The sequence below is a fragment of the Corvus kubaryi genome, unplaced genomic scaffold (assembly GCF_017639235.1).
Source record: "Corvus kubaryi isolate FWS band 111438036 unplaced genomic scaffold, C.kubaryi_AGA036_p1.0 65068, whole genome shotgun sequence".
Classification (NCBI taxonomy): Eukaryota; Metazoa; Chordata; class Aves; order Passeriformes; family Corvidae; genus Corvus; species Corvus kubaryi.
Genome location: NW_024581739.1, coordinates 76,198 through 96,139, shown reverse-complemented (window position 1 = coordinate 96,139; position 19,942 = coordinate 76,198). Strand labels below are relative to the sequence as shown.

Here is a 19,942-nt window from a genome sequence, read left to right as displayed (position 1 = left end):
AAGCCCTACTGAGCTGGGATTAAATCCTCCTGACCACACATCTGAGGTGTTGGGGTGCTCCACACACACATTTGGAATGTTGGGATGCTCCAGTGTTTGGGAGAAGCAGGAAGAATGTACCAGAGCTGAACCCATCACAGGGCTTTGCCCAAAGGACACCGTGAGACACCGAGGTTCTTCACACAGCACCTGTGCTCACTGCTCCTTTCCAGGAAGGAGTGGACACAGCACGCACCAGCACCCCGGGATCCAGCTGGAGCATCCCCATATGCCGGGACATTGGCACCTCTTTGTGGAAACAGGGTGGCAGCTCGGCAGGGAAGTGAGACCCTTCTTTTTTTTGGCAGCGTGTTCCTAATCAGCAGGACCCGCGCGTTCCGCCGCAGGCACGCCGCGCACTGCTATTTACGGAGCTACTTGAAATACACCTGCAAGAGGGGAGAGGAGAGAGGAGCGCCAGCAAGTAAATAACCCAGCAACCCGACGGAATGAAAACAGGGAGGAGAGATGCAGCAACTGAAGGCAGAAAAAAACCCCAAAATGAATTGTGATGTGCAATTGAGGGGCTGCGTCCCAATTGTGCCGTGGTTTTCCACCAGGGTGCTCACTGGTGTTGGTGGTTGGTGGGGAGACCCCATCCCATTGTTGGCCATGAGGGTCTCAGTGCATCCCTGAAGTGGGCAGAGGGATGGATGGATGGATGGATGGATGGATGGATGGATGGATGGATGAAGCCCTTTGCCCACCTCCCCACTTGCTTTGTTTACCTCATGCTGCTGTTCAGCTCCTGCCTCCCCCCACCCTTTTCTGAAATATTATAAATCAAACAGCTTAAAATGTAAAGCATCAAAAATTCTAAAACCTTCATCTATTATTAACTGTGACAGTAAATTCCACCTCTGAATGTTTCACATAGCAACTGTTACCAGGACTCAGCATCCAAAGCTGATGTTCCAGCAACTTTCCATCACGGCGCTGCTGCTGTTCCAGCGATGCTGACACCGGCCTGGTGAGACTGGCTGCCACTCCCAACACTTTCTATGGGATTGGGATGCCAGCAGAGAAACCGAGCTCAGATTTAGTGAATACAGCCCAGGATTGGAAAGGAACTTGGTGCCTGCATGTGGGAGCTGGTGGTGGGATCCCCCATCATGGTCCTACCTCTGTGTTGGTCATGCAACCCCCCCAAACTTCGTTACTTTGACCATTGTGTTATGAAGCACCATAAATAACAAGGATGGGAATGGAGTGGTTAAAATAAATGGATAGGGAAGGGTTTTTGCAGGGGTTGGTGTTTGCCTTTCTACCTCTGCTTTGTCCCGGTGCTGGATGTTGTTGTGGCCCCTGAGTGGTAACCTTCACCCTGGCATGGGCAGGGCGTCTCACTGCTCTGAGCATTGGGTTGTGGTGAGTTTATGGTGTCCCAGGTGCCCACAGGGACCAGGAGCCAGGTGTTCACCACTGGGGTTTGTTCACGTTTCAGTGGTTGTTTGCCTTCCCCGTGTGCCATCGTGGCTCTGTTCTGTGTTGTGTCCCCAGCCTGGAGGTTGAGCTGGGGTGTTTTAGGTTGGATTTGCCTGCATGGCAGCACTGTGAGCCTGGTTGGAGGTAGGGAGAGCCGTGGCTCTGCAACCCCATGGAATGCTGAGCCTGCTCTGCTGAGAGCCCCACCAGTGCACCGGCACCATGACCATGGCAAGGCTCACACCGGCACCCCAAGTACCCAAAAGCACCCAAATTCCCCCAGCAGCATGCACCAGGCCATGCCTGGTGCCCCCATACCCTGGCACAGGAATCCTTGCCTTGCCGTCATCCTGGCTGTGCCACATTCCTGCAAATCCTGTGGCTGCCCACTGGGATCTCGTGTCGTGCCATGCCATGCTGTGCTGGCTGCGGGGCCAGGCAGCAGCGGCTGCTCTGCTGTCTCCCCAGGGACAGGCAGCAATTTTCCTGCTCTGAAGAAGCTTGTGAAGGTTTGAGTGAATCTGGGAAGCAAATCTAATTGGCAACCTGGTAATTCCTCGGGGGGACATGTACTTTGGTCATATCTAAGTACATTCCAGCCAGTGTTTAAGACACGCTGAATCCAAACTTGGACAGTCAAATACCAGCAGCTCTAAGCTCCTTATCTATTTCAGGCAGATTAACTCCTTAATCATCTCTTTTGGAAGTTCCCTGCCCCAAATTCCTCTCCCCTCCTCTTCCCCCTCCCCAGTTTTTCAGCAGGAACAAAAGGAACCGATTTTGCGGGGTGCCAAAGGTGGGGACGGCGCCTGCCGTGATTGACAGAGTCAATAACCGGGAGCCGGGAGAAGGCCTTTGGAAATCTGCTTCCCACTTCACCTGCCCCAGTATTTGTCTTCAGGATTTGAAGCTGGGGAATATATAATACCAAAATAATTTACCACACAGCATCAAACCTCGATTTATTATTTTCAGCCTTCTTTTCTTTTATATTTTTTTTGACTTGATTTATTTCTTTCAACCCCTTTTATTCTTATTTTTCCTTTTCCCCAAGGGATTTTTGCTCAGCATCCCCCTAGCAGGTGACCACTCCACAGCCCCCAGCCCCGCTTGTGGCAGGGGGATGCTCATCCCCTCCCTGGCAGGCACAGGAGGCCGTGCTGAGCCATGGGGACGCAGCCGGTGCTGGCCACTGTCACTCAGGGGAGTGTCAGAGCATTACGCTTCATTACCGAGCTGTCTGCTGCCAGCAGGGGATGGCTTAGGGCAGAGCCCGGCAGCAGCACAGCCGGGTTTGGCTCCGGTGGATGGACCTGTCTGTGGGCAGATGCTGAAACGTGGCAGCTGTGGGGTGCCCGTATCTGAGGGGTTTGGCTGCGATGGCAGTGGGGAGCTGGTGGTTGCTGGATCATGAGATTGGCTGCCCAAAAAGTGAAGGCAGGAGTTGCCACAGGAAGGCAAAAGGGGGACAGGGTAATGCCCCCCGTAACAATGGATCCTGGTGAGGGGGTCTCAATGGGGCTGGGACTGGGGATGTCTCTGGGATCACCAGTGATAATTGAATAGCGCTCATCTAAAACACAGGTGTAAATGTCCCCATGTACCCGACATGGTGGGGACACTGGGACAAAGCCCCATCTCCTCCCAGAGCTTGAGGTGGGGAGGAGGCATGGGATGGTGCCAGGGTCTGTCCTTTGCTGTCAGCAGCCATCCCACAGCAGCTGAGGCCTCCTGGTTTTTGATGTTGCAGCGTGAACTTGCCGGAAGTTTTCCCAGTAGAGAAGCTGGCTGTGACCAGGGATGAGCCAGAGCGGCTGGACCCAGTGGCACATTCAGAAGAGCTGGGAATGTCCTGGGGGTGATGGCCACCTGCCAATCTTTGGGGTCTCCAGTTCTGTTGGGGATGGAGAGATGCACTGGGGAGGAGGTCCAGGATCCTAGGGCTGGGACATGAGCCTGCTCCATTCCCATGCTCCTGGGCTGGCACTTCCCAGCCTCAACACTGTGGACAACACAAACCCGGACCACCCTACAGTGGGGAAACTGAGGCACAGCTAGAGAGTGGTCCTGGTTTCAACCCAGTGGATTTTCCAGCTCCAAGCTGCTGGGTGAGTGCCAGGTCCTGCCACCAGGTTTGGTGTTGGTTTGCTGGGCTGAAGGGTCAGCAGGTGCCAGGGGACCACGAGCCATCCCTGTCACATTCCCCAGTGAGTGCAGCCTTATGCATCCGACCGCATCCATGAGCAACCATCACAAGATGCAGACCAGATCCAGGACTCCAGATCCATTCCCTCTCCCATACTTGGGAGAGCTTTTATTTGCTTTTATTTTTGTTGCAAGAAGCATGAACCCCTTGGGGCATCAGCATCCCGGAGGAGGGTGCCAAAGGCATGGCATCTGCTCCCTGCCTTTCCTTGCAGGGATGGAGCTTCTGTCCTGCTTCTAGGGAAACTGAGGCAGGGGACAAACAGGATGTGGGAGGAGGGAGGGTCAATATTAGCGGTCACAGTAATGATTGGAATGGTTAATTATTATTGGAATTGAAGTGAGTCAGGCTGAGAGCAGGAGAGGAGGGAGGAAGGAAGGGAGGAAGGAAGAAGGATCCAAACCTGTCAGGCAGAAAATGAGTAAAGAAGAAAAACGTGAGCGTGTGGGGAACTGGCCAGGCTGTTGCTTTGCACCAGCACCGTGCTGGCCCCATGCTGCTCACTTGGGGTGAGGCTGGAGGGGTGGCTGAAGGTCACCATGGTGGTGACAACAACCCCACGGCCACAGCTGTGCCCATCGGTGCCCTGGCGCCGTTGTACTGACAGCTCCAGGCAGGTCTACACCAGGATTTGGGTTTGGAGGATGGAATTGCTCTGGATCCCTCCTAACCTTGGCTGTGTTTTCAGCCTCCTGCAGGGCTGGTTTTCCTCTCCCCTCAGAGCCCCAAGGTTGATGTCCAACCGCTGGCTGGGAGTGCGATCATGTGGAGCCTCACTCCATGGTACATCCGGCCATGAATTTTGCTCCGGAGTGGAACACAGTTCATCCCAGAGAGGGGATTTGCCCAGGAAGGCTCAGGCTGAGCATCTGTTTTGCTGTGAGCCTCCAGCCTTCCCCCCTCCCCTCCCTATTTTCCTTTTCTTATTTTTCCTTTTTTTCCCCCCCTCTCCCCTTTTTCTTCTTTTTCCCTTTTTTCTTCCTTTTATTCCCCTTTTTTTTCCTCCCTTCCTTTCCAAATCCTTCCTTACCGACTGACATTTTCCACCACCAAGAAAAAGACACAGCAGCTTGCTCTGACTCCCAGAACCTCCCATCACTCTCCCCAGCCCAACCCTCTGCAAGCCTCCCATCCCTGACATCAAGGATCCAACCCCCCCTTTCCAAAATAAAGGAGGAAAAACCAAGGGGAGAGAGGCTGGAGCTGGCGGCTGAGCCGGATTTCCATGTGAGGGGATGAGGTTGGGGCGGCCACGGGCTTCCCCTGGCAAGCGACAGAGGAACCGGGGCCAGCAGAAACGTTGAGTCATGAGTGCGGTTCGCAGGCGGTGGATTTTTTCCCAAGAAAAATTCCTCACTGGGGAGGAGCAGAGCTGGGAGGGGAGCAGCAGTGAAGGACTGTGGCCCCCAAATGGGACACTGATCTGGGGATGGGGATGCACCCCATTGCGATGGGAATTCCCTGGGCAGGTTCCACCCCCCGGGAGGGCGGTTTGGGCTGGAGGGGAGGGGGGGGACCTGCCCAGGGAATTCCCAAGCAGCTGGATGGGAGGAGCAGCGTGATCTGGGGGGGGGGAGGGGGGGGGCTGCAGAAGATGGGGACCCCATCCTTCCTCCTCCTCCTTACCCACATCCGCCCACCCCCACGCAATGGGCGGCGCAGCTCCAGCTCCATTTATCATCATCTGCGGGCAAGTGAAGTGTGCAGGGAACAGCTGCTCCGGTCGGCTGAGCGCCGAAATGGGGCGGGACGCGGGGCTGGGGGGGCGCGGGGGGCTGCGGGCTGCCCTGGGGTACCATAACCCCCCAGTCGCTGCTCTGGGAAGGAGCACTGGCATGGTGGGAGATGGTGATGGGAGGGATTGGGGAGGTGTATTAAAGGGGTTCACTGGAGGGAGAGCACATTATTGGGGTGCACTGGGGCAAGGGTGCACTAATGAGAGTACATCGAAGGGGTGCACTGGAGAGAGGGTGTATTAAAGGGGTTCACTGGGGAGGGGGACCGTTATTGAGGTGCATTAAAGGGGTTTATTGGGGGACAGTGCAGTAAGGGGGTGCATTGAGGGGGTGCACTGGGGAGAGAGTGCATTAAAGGGGTTCACTGGAGGGGGCACTGAAGGGGGGGTGCATTTGCAGCGGGTGTCCATGGGCTGCAGGGACAGACAAACAGCAGCAGCTCCACAACTGTGCGGAGGGTTTGCCCCTACCCCGCACGAGCCCCACGGGTCCCTCTGCACTGCTGAGGGGGGTCTGCCTGTATTCCATCCCCCCAGTGGCTCTCATTCCCAGCTCCTGAGGCAGGATGCCCTTTCCTGGTCTGTCCCACACACCCCGGCTCCCCCCCCGCAGCCTCCCCTTTTCTCTCCTCCCTTAATAATCAAATTCTCCGGAGCACTTTGCGGTGTGGCAGCCAGCCAGAAAGGGTTTCTTTAAACTCCACCAGCTCACAATTAAACAAATCCGGGGCTGACGCTACTCGATAGGCGCTTATTCCCCTCCCTGAGAGCTGCCGGGGGATCCAGGGGGGTCCAGTGCCTTCGTTCCCAGCTCCGATACCACCTCACCGTATGGGGCTGCACATCTGACTGAGGGACGAGGGCTGGGAGGGGGTTTGCGCCAGGGGTTTGGGGTGGGGAACGGGGTGTCCGCTGTGCCAGCGCTGCTCTGATGGCAGAGCATCCCCCTGCAAGAGCGTGCTGCTATTTTTAGTCGCTGAGTCCTTGATGGCGCAGCATCGAAGGCAAGGGAGCAGCCGGAGGAGCAGCAGGGCTGGATCAGGCCCCGCGGGATGAGCAGCAGCTGGGAAGCAGGGCCAGCGTGCAGGGAAACGGGGAATACCCTTTGCCCCCTGGGGCTGAGGCGTTGTGGGTTTTGGGTGCTTACCGAGGGTCCCTGCCATGGGAAGTCCTGGGCTGCCTTCAGAGGGCTCCGGATCTGGCCATGCCATGTCCCTGCCAGGCTAGAAGAAGGGGGAGGAAAGGGGAGAAGGCAGGGAAGGAAAGAAGCAGGAGTGGGGGGAGGAAAATAACACGGAATCCAGCCACGCAGCACAAATCCTCCTGGGCGGCAGGCGGGCTGCGGGCCACCGTGTGAGCGGGCGGCTGTGCTGGCCTGGCAGTGCCGTGTGGTGGCCCAGCTCGCTCCCAGCACCAGCCCCGTGCCATGCATCAGCCCCCCGCACCATGGCAGCCCCCTGCACTTGCAGTGTGACCCTGTGCACCATCATAGCCCCAGGTCATGCCCTGGTGCTGGGTGGTGCATCAAGTCCTTCTGTGTGCCCCATGAGTGACACAGGGGCTGTGCTGGGCTGTCCATGCTCCCTTGGGGCCAAGAGGATGGGATGCTCTGTGGTGGCTATAGCCAGCAGTGAGCACTGCTCCTTGTGTTCCGGGGACAGGGTTGCACCGGTGCTGGTCACCATGGTGGCCCCAAGTCCCTGCCTTCTCCCTTCCCAGGGACCCACACCATGAGCCCTGGCCATGGCACAGCTTTGCCAAGGGCAAGTGTCCAGCCACAGCCATGCACTGACAGCCCTGTACAGATTCCAATCTCAGAGGCAGTGGCTAGAAACTTCTTCAGGGTCAGGAGAGCATGTCCAGCAGGGACGTGGCAGGGACAGTGAGTGTGCAGGGCCCCTGGGACCAGCCACAGCCACCTCCCTCTCCGGGGGAAGGCCGTAACCTCCCTGCTGTTGACAGCTTGATTTGATGCCATTAAAGCGTTTGCTCGGAAACAGCCTACATCAGGCACAACATCTGGCACAGCCCTTCCCCAGCAAAGCTGTGGCAGATCCAAGGGCAGAACTGGCCTCTGGCTCTGCCAGTGGGTCCGGGTGCTGCTGGTGATGAGTGTGTCCCCTGCCAGGGACGGCCTGGTGCCCAGGTGGCCCACAGGGACATGGGACCACGGCTCTGGCTCATGGGATTTCAGCTGGAACATATTCCCTCTGTGCATCCCTACCTCTGTGTGCCAATGACTGATCCGTCCCCTCGCACTGTGCGCTTTTGCTCATCCTGACATTGTCCCAGCTGTTTGTAAAATTAACAATAATTAATTAATAACAATAATTAATTAATCATGATAATTAATAATAAAGGAGAAAGGGGAGAAAAGCTCCCCCTAAAGCTTCAGCCCAGGGTCTTCTCAAGCCTATTTCATTTTTCAAACCCACTCCCACACAGCATGAGGGGCCCTTTGCTCCCATTAATTCTCCTACCACTGCCCAGGGCTGCCCCACAGCCTGGCTTTGATTTTCCTGCCTTTGTTCCAGCAGCACTGGCACAGGGCTGGCACAGGACGACATGCTGTGGTAGGCGGCTTTTGTGCCAGCTTTCCAGATGTTTTTGACCCACCTTTTCTCTGGAATTTAGGCTTTATCTGCATCCAGTTGCCTGCAGAGCCTGCAAGATGCAGCTGCAATATGTGGCAGTGACATCGAAAACATCCCAAAAGGGGATGGGGAACAGGGAAAGATGGGGTGCTGGGCTAGTGTGGGTGGCACTGAGCCTGGCTCCAGTGGTGCCCGAGGACACCTTGTGATCGGTGCATCCCTGAGCAGCTGGTGTTTATGGAAATAGAGCTAAATAAAGCCCCGTGTGTGTGTGTGTGTTTGTAGACCCCTAAAAGGTGCTGAGGTGTTACTGGTGGGTGCTGCAAGGAAAAGGGACCGAGCTGGGACTCGTCAAACCAGCAGTGTGGTTTATGTGGCTGTGGCAGAACCTCCAGCAAAGGGACTGTCTGGAGCCATGCAGCGTTTGGCATGTTGTGGTGGTGGCATGACAGTGGTGCAGGGACATGTGGGGACACAAGTGAATCCGTGTCCTGGCTCAAGGCTGCCTGGCACCACAGGAAAACGTGCCAGGAGCTGGGGTGGGCTCGGCACAGACACCACCAGCACCCCACCCCTCCCCTCTTGTTACACTCATTGCCTTGATGGAGGCTGAGGGGACAGCACTGGTGTCACCGCTGCGTCACTGCTAAGGGAGCAGCACTGGGGATGTCCCTGGACAGCTACAGACCCTTGGGGCTGCCCTAACCCAGGCTGCCAAATCTCAATTCACGTTCAAAACAGGGTTGTGTCCACCCCAGTACCTTCAACCCACTGGTGCTGGGGACAGGCAGGATGCATCCCCCTCCCACCAAGCCCTTCATTAGCCCCCACAAGCCACTTGACTGCCTAAAGAGATCAAACCAGTGACCCAGGTGTGTCTCTGCTCCCAGAGCAAGCGGGGTGAGGAAATGGGGAGCTTTAATGACGACGGTGGTGAGGCACTCAGTAATGACGGCTGCTGGCGGGAGCAGACAGCTTCCAGATGGCATCGCACCGGGGCAGAGGGATCGCTGGGGCCGGGGGGGCTGCAGGAGGCAGCAGCCGGCAGAGACGGGCAGAGCCAGCAAGTTGAAATGACTTTTTTTGCAGCAGAGCCTGTGGTTCTGGCCCTCTGTGCTGCTGCTTCCAGTAATTAGCCCAATAATTAAAAAGAATGGCGATAAGAGGGGTGTGCAGAGGCGCTCGCAGGATCCCGGCATCCCTGGGGAGGCGTGTGAGAAGGGCGGGAGTGATTTGCAGATGTGAGGGGTGGTGGATGTGTGAAACACAAAGCAGGGCTGGAGGACCCCGACACGGTGTGGGGGTCACTGCACCAGGTGGAGCAGGCAGGGAGGGGTGGGCAGCTCCAGCAGCAGGGGCAGGAGGGTGTCTGGGCCCACTGCAGGCAGGGAGGGGGCAACCAGATCCCAGCACCCTCCTGCCCGTGGGCACCGTGCTGCCATGCAAGGAGGTGGGATAGAGGGGAGTGCAGGACGCTACAAGGTGGGGATGCAGTGCCAGGCAATGTGATGCAGGGTGACATGGCACGATGCAGAGCGATGCAAGGTGACGTGGAGCCAGCTGCTGCCATCCAGGGCAGTGCAGTGCACAGGGAGGGGATGCAGGGCAATGGGATGGGATGCCATGCAGGGCAATGAGATGCAGAGCCATGCAAGCCGATGCAATGCAGGGCAGCACGATGCAGGGCGATGAAATGCAAGGTGATGTGGTGCAGGGTGATGTGAGGTGAGGCAGGAGGATGCGATGCAGGGCAATGCAATTCAGGGCGATGCAATGCAAGGCAACACAATGCAGGGAGTTGAAATGGAAAGTGATGTGATGCAGGATGATGCACAGCAATGTGATGCAGGGCGATGCAAACCAGGGTGATGAAATGCAAGGCAACATGAAGCAAGGGTAGCGTGAGGCGATACAACGCAGGGCAAATCAGGGCGATACAATTCAGGGTGATGCAAGGCAACAAGATGCAAGGAGATGAAATGCAGGGCAATGTAATGCAAGGCAACATGATGCAAGGAGGTGAAACACAAGGTGAGGTGTTGGAGAGCAATGCAAGGCCATACAGGCAATTCAATGCACCATGGGGTGATGCCAGACAATGTAGGGCAATGTGAGGTGATGCAGCATCACGTGCTGTATTCCAGGGCGGCTGTGGGGCGATGCCCAGCAGTTGAGGTGAGGTGAGGCGATGATGCCCCCATGGTGCAGGTGACGCTGGCCTTCTCGGTCCCCGGCCCACCACGGTGGCGACGCTTCATTTGAATTCTCGCCTCTCTCTCTTCGCAGATAACAAGCCCGCGCCATGCAGTCCTTTCGAGAAAGGTGTGGTTTCCATGGCAACCAGCAGAGCTACCAGCCGACTTCACAAGATACATCACGCCTGGAGAATTACAGGCATCAAAGTCAGGCAGGGCCGAACTGTGAGCGGCAGAGGCTGGTGGCGAAGGAGTACTACAGTCAGCAGCAGCTGCCATATGCGGGCTATGAGAACAGCGCCGTGGAGAAATACCACCGGGGAAACAAGCAATTAGCGGGGCAGCAGCTGCAGGGCAGGCCGGCCTTTTCCAATTACACCGTGCAGGAGAACAGCCCTTATCCGGCCCGGTATTCCGGGGACGAGAGCCTGCAGGCGTGGGGTGGCCAGCCACAGGCGCTGCCCGGCGGCGTGGCCAAGTATGAGGACAACCTGATGAAGAAGACGGCGGCACTGGCGGGTGGGCGGCCATACCATGAGCCAGCAGCCACCTCGCTGCCCTTCCGGACTCACTTCCAGCAGCAGCCGCAGCAGCAGCAGCAGCAGCAGCAGCAGCCGCCCGCACTCCCCTACCCCAAGCTGCAGCGGCAGAAACTGCCCAACGATGTCTCCTCACCCATGCCCTTCTCACAGAGCCCTCACTTCGGGCAGCACTCCCAGTCCTTCCCTGCCTCCTCCACCTACTCCTCGGTGCCGGGGGGCAGCCAGCCGGCACACTCCTACAAGAGCTGCACGGCGCCCTCGGGGCAGCCGCCACTCGAGCGGCCCCTGGGCAGCGCTGCCAGCCTGGCCCCTGGCCCTCGCGTGCCCAACCTGCACGGCTACCAGCCCAACCGCATCGGCTATGAGCAGCCCCCGCAGCCACCGCCGCAGCCCCCGCAGCCACCGCCACCACAGCCCCCACAGCCACCACAGCCCCCGCAGCCCCCACAGCCCATGCAGGGGCGGCATCATGCCTCAGAGACCCTCCACTACCAAAACCTGGCCAAGTACCAACATTACAACCAGCCAGGCCAGACCTACTGCCCGGGCGATGCGCCGCCTGTGCGGACGCCGGAGCAGTACTACCAGACCTTCAGCCCCAGCGCCAGCCACTCGCCGGCTCGCTCCGTCGGCAGGTCCCCGTCCTACAGTTCCACTCCCTCCCCACTGATGCCCAACCTGGAGAACTTCCAATACAGCCAGCAGCCGCTGAGTGCTGGTGCCTTCCCAGCTGGCATTGCTGACCACAGCCATTTCATGCCGCTGCTGAACCCTTCTCCCACCGATGGGACGAGCCCCGACACTCAGTCTGGGAACTGCAAAAACTTGCAAAAGGAGAAGCTGCCCGAAAACCTGCTGTCAGACCTGAGCCTGCAGAGCCTTACAGCACTCACCTCCCAGGTGGAGAACATCTCCAACACTGTCCAGCAGCTGCTGCTCTCCAAAGCAGCTGTGCCCCAGAAAAAGGGCATCAAGACCCCAGCAAGGACCCCCGAGCAGCTCAAAGGGCAGCACTGCAGTCCTGAGAGCAGCACCTACTCGGCAGAGCAGGTGGGGACCCCCCTGTCCGACCCACTGAGCACCCCCCAGTCTGTCCACGCTGAGACACAGGACACTGACTATCTCAGTGGGTCAGAGGACCAGCTGGAGAGAAGTTTCCTGTACTGCAACCAGAACCGCAGTCCTGCCCGCGTCAACAGCAACTCCAAAGCAAAGCCTGAGTCAGTGTCCACCTGCTCTGTGACCTCCCCAGATGACATGTCCACCAAATCAGATGACTCATTCCAGAGTATCCATGCCACGCTGCCCCTGGAGACCTTCACCAAGTATGTGACCAATGAACGGGACTGCCCCCGACTGCTCCTCAGCGCCCTGTCCCAGGAGGAGCTGGCTTCTGAGATCATTGTCCTGCAGGATGCCATCAGCGAGAAGGCGGACAAAGCCTGGGCCAACTTGCCCATGCTGAGCAAGGAGGCCACTAAGTCCCCCTTCCAGCTGGAGAATCACCGGCCCAGCCTGGACTCCATGGTGAAGGGTGCCTGGCCCAGCCAGGGTGACTCCAGCACGCTCACTGAGCCCCTCAAGTTGGACAAAGCTTCAGGGGCCAGCACGGGGAAGGACTTTAGTGAGGAGGTGTATGAGGGTCCCCAGGTGGAGTTCACAGCCACTGAAACCAAGGATGTGCTGAAGGACACGGCCCCACTGGCCTTCAACTCCAAGCCCAGCATCCCGGCAGCAACGTCAAGTGCGGGAGCCACTGGCTACAGCTGCTACTCAAACACCACTGCCAACTCGGTGGCGTCTGAGAATGCCATGGAGCATTTTGAGTGGCCGGAGGAGAGCCTGGGCGAGGCCTGCCTGCGGTGGAAGGACCTCCAGGCCACCGACCTCCCCAAGGGCTTGTTCCCCAGCAAACTGGTGAGCTCCTGCAAGGAGAAAAAAAACGCCTGCGGCTTAGACCTGTGTGATGGAGAGCAACCAGCCAAGAGCGAGCCAGTCCAGGACTTTGGCCAGCAGGTGATGGAGGAGGAGGAGGAGACACTGACCTACGATGAAGCAACAAAGGCAGACAGCGAGAGGTGGCTGCAGGACACCCGGCACTGCTGCTCGGCCGGGGACTTCAGTGAGATCCCCATCATCTCCTCACCGGATCTGAAAGAGTCAGACCTGGAGGCAGAGGAGTACTCCTCTCTTTGTGAGCTGGCTGGCTCAGAGCAGAAGTCAGTGACATACGATGCCTCACCACCCAAGCCCCCAGAGATGCCGGCCGTGCTGTCCTCCAGCGAGGTGCCTGTGTCTGCTGAGGAGACTGTCAGCACAGTGGAGAAGGAGAGCTCAGCTCCCACTCCACGCCTCTCCGGCCAGTCCGTCATCCTGCTGGGCCCTGCTGTGGGCACGGAGACCAAGGTGAAGAGCTGGTTCAAATCCTCCCTGCCCCACATCCAGCCTGAGGAGGAGAATGGCGGAGGGGAGACGTCTCACCTGGAGGCAGCTGATGCTGAATCTGCCTCATCGGTCATGGTGAAGCAGCAACTCACACCCGAAAATGTGCTGGGGAAGATGGAGCCTGTCTCACGGGGCAAGAGCCTCCGCCACAAGAGGGTCCACTGCCGGCTGCCAGAGGGGGATGGCCCTGGCAGCACCATGCTGAATCCATTCGATGAGCTGCCAGCAGCCAGCAGTGTGGCCGGCACCTGCCTGGGGCCAGACGGACAGACGGAGGTACCGAGCAAGAGCACCCAGAGCCAAACGCCCCGGTTTCCAGCCGAGGGCCTGCCAGCACGCATGTGCACCCGCTCCTTCACCGCCCTGGCCGAGCCCCGCGCCCCCGCCCCACTGGAGGGACTGAAAGCCCCCGCACACCAGGAGAAGCTGGGGAAGAAGCCTGGCTGCGGCGTGAAGCAGCGGGTGGCTTTCAAAACCAGGAAACGCAACAGCCGGCCGGCCCCCAGGGTTGTCCAAAACACCAGTGATGCTGCACTCCTGGTGCCTGGCTTGGTGGCGGCAGAGGAGGTGGCAGGGCCGACACCACTGGAGGGGGACGCGGTGGAAGCTGGGGAGAGGGACCAGCGGTCGATGATCCTGCGCTCCCGGACAAAGACACAGGACGTTTTCTACACCAAGCGGCAGAGGGGCAAGCGGGCAGGTGATGTCCGGCTGAAGAACTGCAAGGCACCCAAAAAGCTCATATCCAACAACCACCTCCCACCTGCCTTCAAGCTGCCAGCACCGGGCAGCCCCCACAAGGAGGGCAAGGTGGGTGCCCGGATGAAACTGCCCAAAGCGGGGCCGGGCATGGGGGGCAAGATGTCAGAGCGGCCCCTGCACTCACTGAAGAGGAAGTCCACCTTCATCTCCCCAATCCCCACCAAAAAGAGGAACCTGGTCCTGCGGAGCAACAGCGGTGGTGTGAAGGAGGAGAAGCCAGAGGGTCCCCCCAGCCTCTTCAAGAAGATGCCGGTGGCCAAGAAGGTGAAAGCCAAGCTGCCTCCCAAGAGCTCTGGTGAAGCCATCCCGAAGCCCCCCCTGCCAAAGGAGGCCCCTGATGTCTGCATCAAGATCACCTCCCGGGCAGCTTTCCAGGAGGCCACTAAGACCAAAGTGTTGCCTCCCCGCAAGGGCCGCGGCCTCAAGCTGGAGGCCATCGTCCAGAAGATCACCTCTCCCAACCTGAAGAAGTTCACCTGCAAACCAGCAGCCACAGCAGTGGCAGCCACAGTGGCTGCCTATGGCTCCTCCCTGAGCCCAGCTGGGGTGGAACGGGAGCGGGTGGTGAAGCACAGTGGGGTGGCTGTGGCAGTGGGCGACGCGCGGCTGCCCAAGCTGGCGGCAGCACAGAAGATGCCCACAATGCCGGTGGCTGAGCCGCTCTGCCGGAACCCCAATGGCCGAGCACCAAAGGGGAAGCCGGGTGGTGGGAAGAAGCTGTCCCATGATGGCTGCCAGGGGGAGGCCTGTGGGTCAACGCCAGGGACCCAGTCCAGCCCCAACGTGGTGGCCAAGAACCTGGGGCTCCTGCCCAAGAAGAGGAACCGCAAGGGCAAAGCGGCAGCGCTGGGCATGGCCAAGGCGCCCCTGAACCCTGCACTGCCACCACCGCTGCCCCGGGAGCGTGTGGCCGGCCCGGGCGGTGCGGAGGAGGCGCCTCGAGAGAAGAAACCAAAGACTGAGGAGAAGGAGGCAGGGAGCAGCGACGGCCCTGCTGAGGGACGTTCTGCCGCCGGGTCGGCGCGGGGCCCGAAGCCGCGGGCCAACCACTCCAACTACAACGGCTACTCCAAGCGGCAGCGGAAGCGTCTGGGCCACGGCAAGGCCAAGGCGGTGCCGGCGCGGTGCAAGAGCCGCGGGAAGCGGCGGCGGCAGCCCCAGCAGGCCCCGCTGCTGCACCCCGCCGAGCCCGAGATCCGGCTGAAATACATCTCCTGCAAGCGGCTGCGGGCGGACAGCCGGGCCCCGCCCTTCGCTCCCTACGTCCGCGTGGAGCGGCGCGGAGAGTTCACCACCACCTGCACCGTCGTGAACTCGCCCGGCGACGAGGCGCGGCTGCAGCGGGGACCGGCCGGGCCGGCGCCGCGGCCGCGGGCGGCTCTGCCCGCCTCCTCCACCATGCACATGGGGCCGGTGGTGTCGAAGGCGCTGAGCGCCGCGTGCCTGGTCTGCTGCCTCTGCCGCAACCCCGCCAACTACAAGGACCTGGGGGACCTCTGCGGGCCCTACTACCCCGAGGACTGCCTGCCCAAGAAGAAATCCCGGCTGAAGGAGAAGGCGCGGGCGGAGGGACCGGGCGAGGACTCCACCGTGCCCGCCGCAGCCGAGCGGGCGCCCCGCGGGACTGAGGGCGGCTGCGGCGGCGGCGGCGGGAAGGCGGCGCGGCCGGAGGGGGCCGCCGAGGCGGCCAAGCAGAGCGCGCTGCGCTCCAGCCCGCGGGGCATGTTCCGTCGGCTGCAGAGCTGCTACTGCTGTGACGAGAGGACAGAGGGCGAGGAGGCGGCCGAAAAGCCCCGGCGGCACGAATGTCACAAGGCCGAGTCCCCGCCGCAGGAGCCGGCGGGCGACACGCAGGAGCACTGGCTGCACGAGGCCTGTGCCGTATGGACCGCTGGGGTTTTCCTGGTGGCGGGGAAGCTCTATGGGCTGCAGGAGGCTGTCAAGGCGGCTGCAGACCTGGTAAGAGCTCGGCCGCACGCCCGGGGCCGCATCCCGAGGCGGCATCTCCCGCTGGCCTCCTTCAAGCATTCCTGTGTCTGCACCTCTGGTCGGGATGAAAATTAGGAGTTTTGCCCTGGGAAAGCAGGGCGGGTGCTCAGCACCGTGAGCCCCGCTGGGTCCCTATGAGATTTGTGCTGCTGCGTTGCTGATAGCACCTGAACTCTCCTTTTTAGGCACAAAAATACCTACGGTATTATGTTTTAGGAAGGCGACTGGGCCCCCCTGGGATTATCACATCCCCTGGCCCAGTCCTGTGTTGCACAGGGTGGCTCAGAGCAGGACAGATGCTGCAGGGTGGGAGATGAAAATGGGCACAATGCGGCCTGATGCCACCGTGATGGGCAGCAAGGGAAGGGAAGCTGGAGGGAGGGGAGGACGCTGCCCTGCTCCTCTCCCGCAGTAACTGAAGCAAGGCCGCATTGTGTGAGCAAGATAGGGAGGTTGCTGAAGGGGACAAGAAGTTGTGGCTGCCCCATTCCTGGAGGTGTTCAAGGCTGGATGGGGCTTGGAGCAACCTGGTCTAATGGAAAGTGTCCCTGCCTGCGGGAGGGGGGTAGAATGAGATGAGCTTTTTTAGGGTCCCTTCCACACCATTCTGGGATTCTGTGACGTGGATTTTTAGTACTAGGGAGAGGGAGGAGACAGCCTCCCATCAGAGCCTGGGCAGGAGGTTTCCAGCAAGTCCCCCAGTGCCAGGTTTGAGGGCTGGCTGTATTCCTAAGCCTGTGTGCTCATTTCATGGCTGTGTGGAAGCTGCTGCCCTCACCACAGAGCCAGGTCCTCCCATCCCACCCTCACCCGCTGGGGATGGGGCAGGCTGGGCACAACCCAGGTCATGTCCCTTCACCTTCTTCCCCATGGAGCACAGCTGTGGGCTCAGTGTTATCCAGGAGAGTGGTATGGCAGGTAGAAAGCTCGTGCATGGCTGCAGACAGCCAAGTGACAGGAACGGTGTTATTCACAGTGTGCTGACACGGGAGGAAGCATGTTGCCTGGGAGAGGCAAGGAGGGGCTGGAGAGAATCGGGGACACCCGCGTTGCCCTTGCTGCTGGGGCTGTTGTGGTTCTCTTCTTCTGCACTGGGCTCTGACGGGGTTTCTCTGTCTCTCCACATCTCTTCTTCCCTGCTCCGAATTCCCGGGTGCGTGTACAGAAGTGCTCAAGCTGCCAGCAAGCAGGAGCCACCGTGGGCTGCTGCCAGAAGGGGTGTCCCCACACCTACCACTACGCATGTGCCGTCGACACAGGTGAGCTCGGCCACGGGGATGGGGCACGGGGTCCCGGGCACTCTCTGAGCCAGCTGAACATGGGGCCTGTTGCTCCAAGGTGAGGGGTGGGCTCGTGGCTCACTGGCTTGCCAGGATGGTGATGCCCACTGTGCTGGCAGCACTGGCAGGTGTCACAAGCTTGTCTGGCCTCACCTGAGCCCTTCACACAAACGCTGTGGCTGCTTGGTGGCCATGGACCAGGGGGACACTGCATTCCCCCTACTCAGGGACAGCTGCTTTGCAGCGCAGGATGTCCCCTGACACATCCTTGTCCCCTCCTCACAGGTTGCTTATTGACCGAGGAGAGCTTCTCTCTGAGATGTCCCAAACATAAGGTAAGCCCAGAGCCAGCCCCCTGTGCACCCTGCAATGCTCTGCAGCTCCCTGTGGCATGAGGACCTGCCTTCAGACCCCAGATTCCTGGGGACACCCATACTGGATGCTCAGCTCAGTGTGGGCATCACATCCATGGGGGTATCAGGGGGGCCAGTGACTGCATGCATGACTGGGACTCCCCAGATGGGTCTGAAGGGTCTTATCCCCTTTCCTCAGCACAGATGAGGTGGTGAATGATGGTTGAACTCCTTCTCAAAGCGCTGTGTCCCGGTGGATGCCCGGTATTGGTGGGGCGGGGGCCGATGGGGACAACACAGGGCCACCTCCCCCCGCCTCCAGCGGGATCCCCGGGCTGACACCTCCGTTCTCCCCGCAGAGGCAGCCGGTGTAGCGCCCGCGGGCACCCGCCCCGCCGCCAGCGAGGGACCGGCAGAGGAGGCAGCGCCTGGAGCGGAGCGGGGCCGGGCCGTACCGGGGACCCGCCGCTGCCCGTGAGCGCCCCGGGACCCCCCGGGACCCCCCGGGCCCGCTCCGGGGGGGCGGAGCCAGCGCCGGGCTTTCCTTCCCGCCGGGTCCCGGCAAAACCCGGTCTGGATACGCGGGGGACGGATCGGGATCCCCCACCCGCGATGGCTGCACAGGGGGGCGGGGGGGTGTCCGTGTACAAGGGGGGGTCCCGGCGATGTTGTCTTACTCTGGGGCCGCCGGACCCTCCGTGGGTCCCGGCTCTCAATATCACACTGATCTGATCTGAGATGTTGCCTTCAGCAAACCTCATGGTGTCTGTATATAGTTCAGCGGAGAAAAGGATAAAAAAAAAAAGACCAAAAAAAGACCAAAAAAAAAGGAGAAAAAAGAGAAAAATGAGAAAAAAAAAAAAAGGCAAACAACGGCCTGCTGTTTGAAACGTCACTCTGCTTTTTCTGTTTTGTTCTTCCATCTCCTGTTTGCCCCCATCCACACCCAGGGTGCTGGGGGGGCTAAGGTTGCTTGGCCAGGCTGGTGGGCACCCACTGAGCTGCCCCAGCCCCACTCCCATACCCCAAACCCTGACTCATTGCACCACCACCCTCCCACTCCATGTGGCGCTGGCACTGCTGGGCTGGGGACACCTTGTCCTGCTGTCCAGGACCCCCCAAAACCCACCCTCCTGCCTCTGCTTGGCTTCACCAGCACCCATTCTGTGGCTCGTCCTGTGCTTCTGCTGAACTCCACAATTCTCCATGCTGAATTGGAGGAGGAGGAGGCATTTGCTTCCTCCTTCCACATGGGCCTGGCTCACCCCTCACTGCCCTGGGTTTGCTCAGCTCCCTCGGCTTTTGCTTCCTGGCCACCTCAGTGGAGCTGGGGGGCTGCCCAACACTTCAGTAACCCCTGCCCATGTCCCCAGGCTCCACAGCCCATATTTGTGTCACCCACACCCTGACACAGGTGGCAACCAACCCAGGGTGAACCAACTCCAAATCTCATCCTAAAAATGGCCACTGGCTGCCACCCACCTGTGCAGCATCCTGCAAAGGGGGGCACACTGCTGGTCCCATCCGTGTCCCCCGTAGAGCCAGCGCCCCATGTCCCCACCACCTCTTGTGTCCCCTCCATCCCACCCACCCCAAGGTTTGCTGACCACACAATGTCTGTTATTTCAGCAGCTGCCTCGGACACAGGAGTGAAAAACACAAAAGAGGAGGTGAGAAAAACAAAAAAAAAAAAAAAGGGAGAAATAATAATAAAAATAATTAATTTAAAGAAGAAGAAAAAAAAAAATCCCTGTGTCCTTGGCAGCGTTGCCTGAAATCTGGCTATTTTTAGTGACATCTTGTACATATGACTGTAAAATGGTAAACCGTGTGTATTATATATTGCCTCATTATATAGTGTATATATATGTATACATATACATATATATAATATATATGAAGACTGTAAATGTTAAGACTAGTGTTCTTATTAGTATATTGCTTCACACTGAAGATTGTGTGTAACAAGCTGTTTCTAAAAGATGTTTATTTTCCTTAAGAGTAAAAAAACAGGTCATTGCATTCAGAGCGTCAATAAAGATACAACGATTGTTTTGGAAGTACGTGGCGCCCTGCTCGTGGCCTCTCTTTATCCTTGGGGGGCTGCTGGGGTCCCCCCTGGGCTGTGACAGCCCCTGGCTGGTCCTTTGTCCCCACAGGTCTTGCTGGAGGGGATGGGGTATGGGAACAGGGAGACAGCACTCGCCGGGACATCATGGGGTGAAGAGGGGGTGAATGGGGTCCCTCAGCACCCAGTGCCCCCATCCCTGCCACCTTTGTCCCCCCCTCCCATGTAGCCCTGTGGGGACAAGGCATCCACAGCTGTGGGGGGTCCCTTGCCCCCCACTTTTGGTGTCAGTCCACCTCCAATCCAGCA

The 19,942-nt window shown here is 59.2% G+C and overlaps 1 protein-coding gene across 2 annotated transcripts; it reads left to right on the top strand.

Moving 5' to 3' along the window:
* The first annotated feature begins 322 nt into the window (after nt 1-322).
* LOC121672984 (retinoic acid-induced protein 1-like) lies at nt 323-19,628 on the top strand. 2 transcript variants are annotated; one of them, XM_042045972.1, is made up of 5 exons: nt 323-1,009; nt 10,286-15,902; nt 17,098-17,191; nt 17,498-17,547; nt 17,925-19,628. In XM_042045972.1, the coding sequence occupies exons 2-5, from the start codon at nt 10,302-10,304 to the stop codon at nt 17,937-17,939; spliced, it is 5,760 nt and encodes a 1,919-aa protein (XP_041901906.1). In that variant the 5' UTR covers nt 323-1,009; nt 10,286-10,301; the 3' UTR covers nt 17,940-19,628. The 2 variants fall into 2 exon arrangements, with proteins under 2 accessions (XP_041901906.1, XP_041901905.1); XM_042045971.1 differs by lacking the exon at nt 323-1,009 and having other exon boundaries at nt 10,256-15,902.
* Nucleotides 19,629-19,942: the final 314 nt, after the last annotated feature.

Bases quoted from the DNA above. Each gene is read 5' to 3' on its own strand.
- LOC121672984 (XM_042045972.1), top strand. From the start codon at position 10,302: ATGCAGTCCTTTCGAGAAAGGTGTGGTTTCCATGGCAACCAGCAGAGC. The intron at 15,903-17,097 runs GTAAGAGCTCGG...GTGCGTGTACAG, and splicing joins TCAAGGCGGCTGCAGACCTG to AAGTGCTCAAGCTGCCAGCA. The intron at 17,192-17,497 runs GTGAGCTCGGCC...CCCTCCTCACAG, and splicing joins CGCATGTGCCGTCGACACAG to GTTGCTTATTGACCGAGGAG.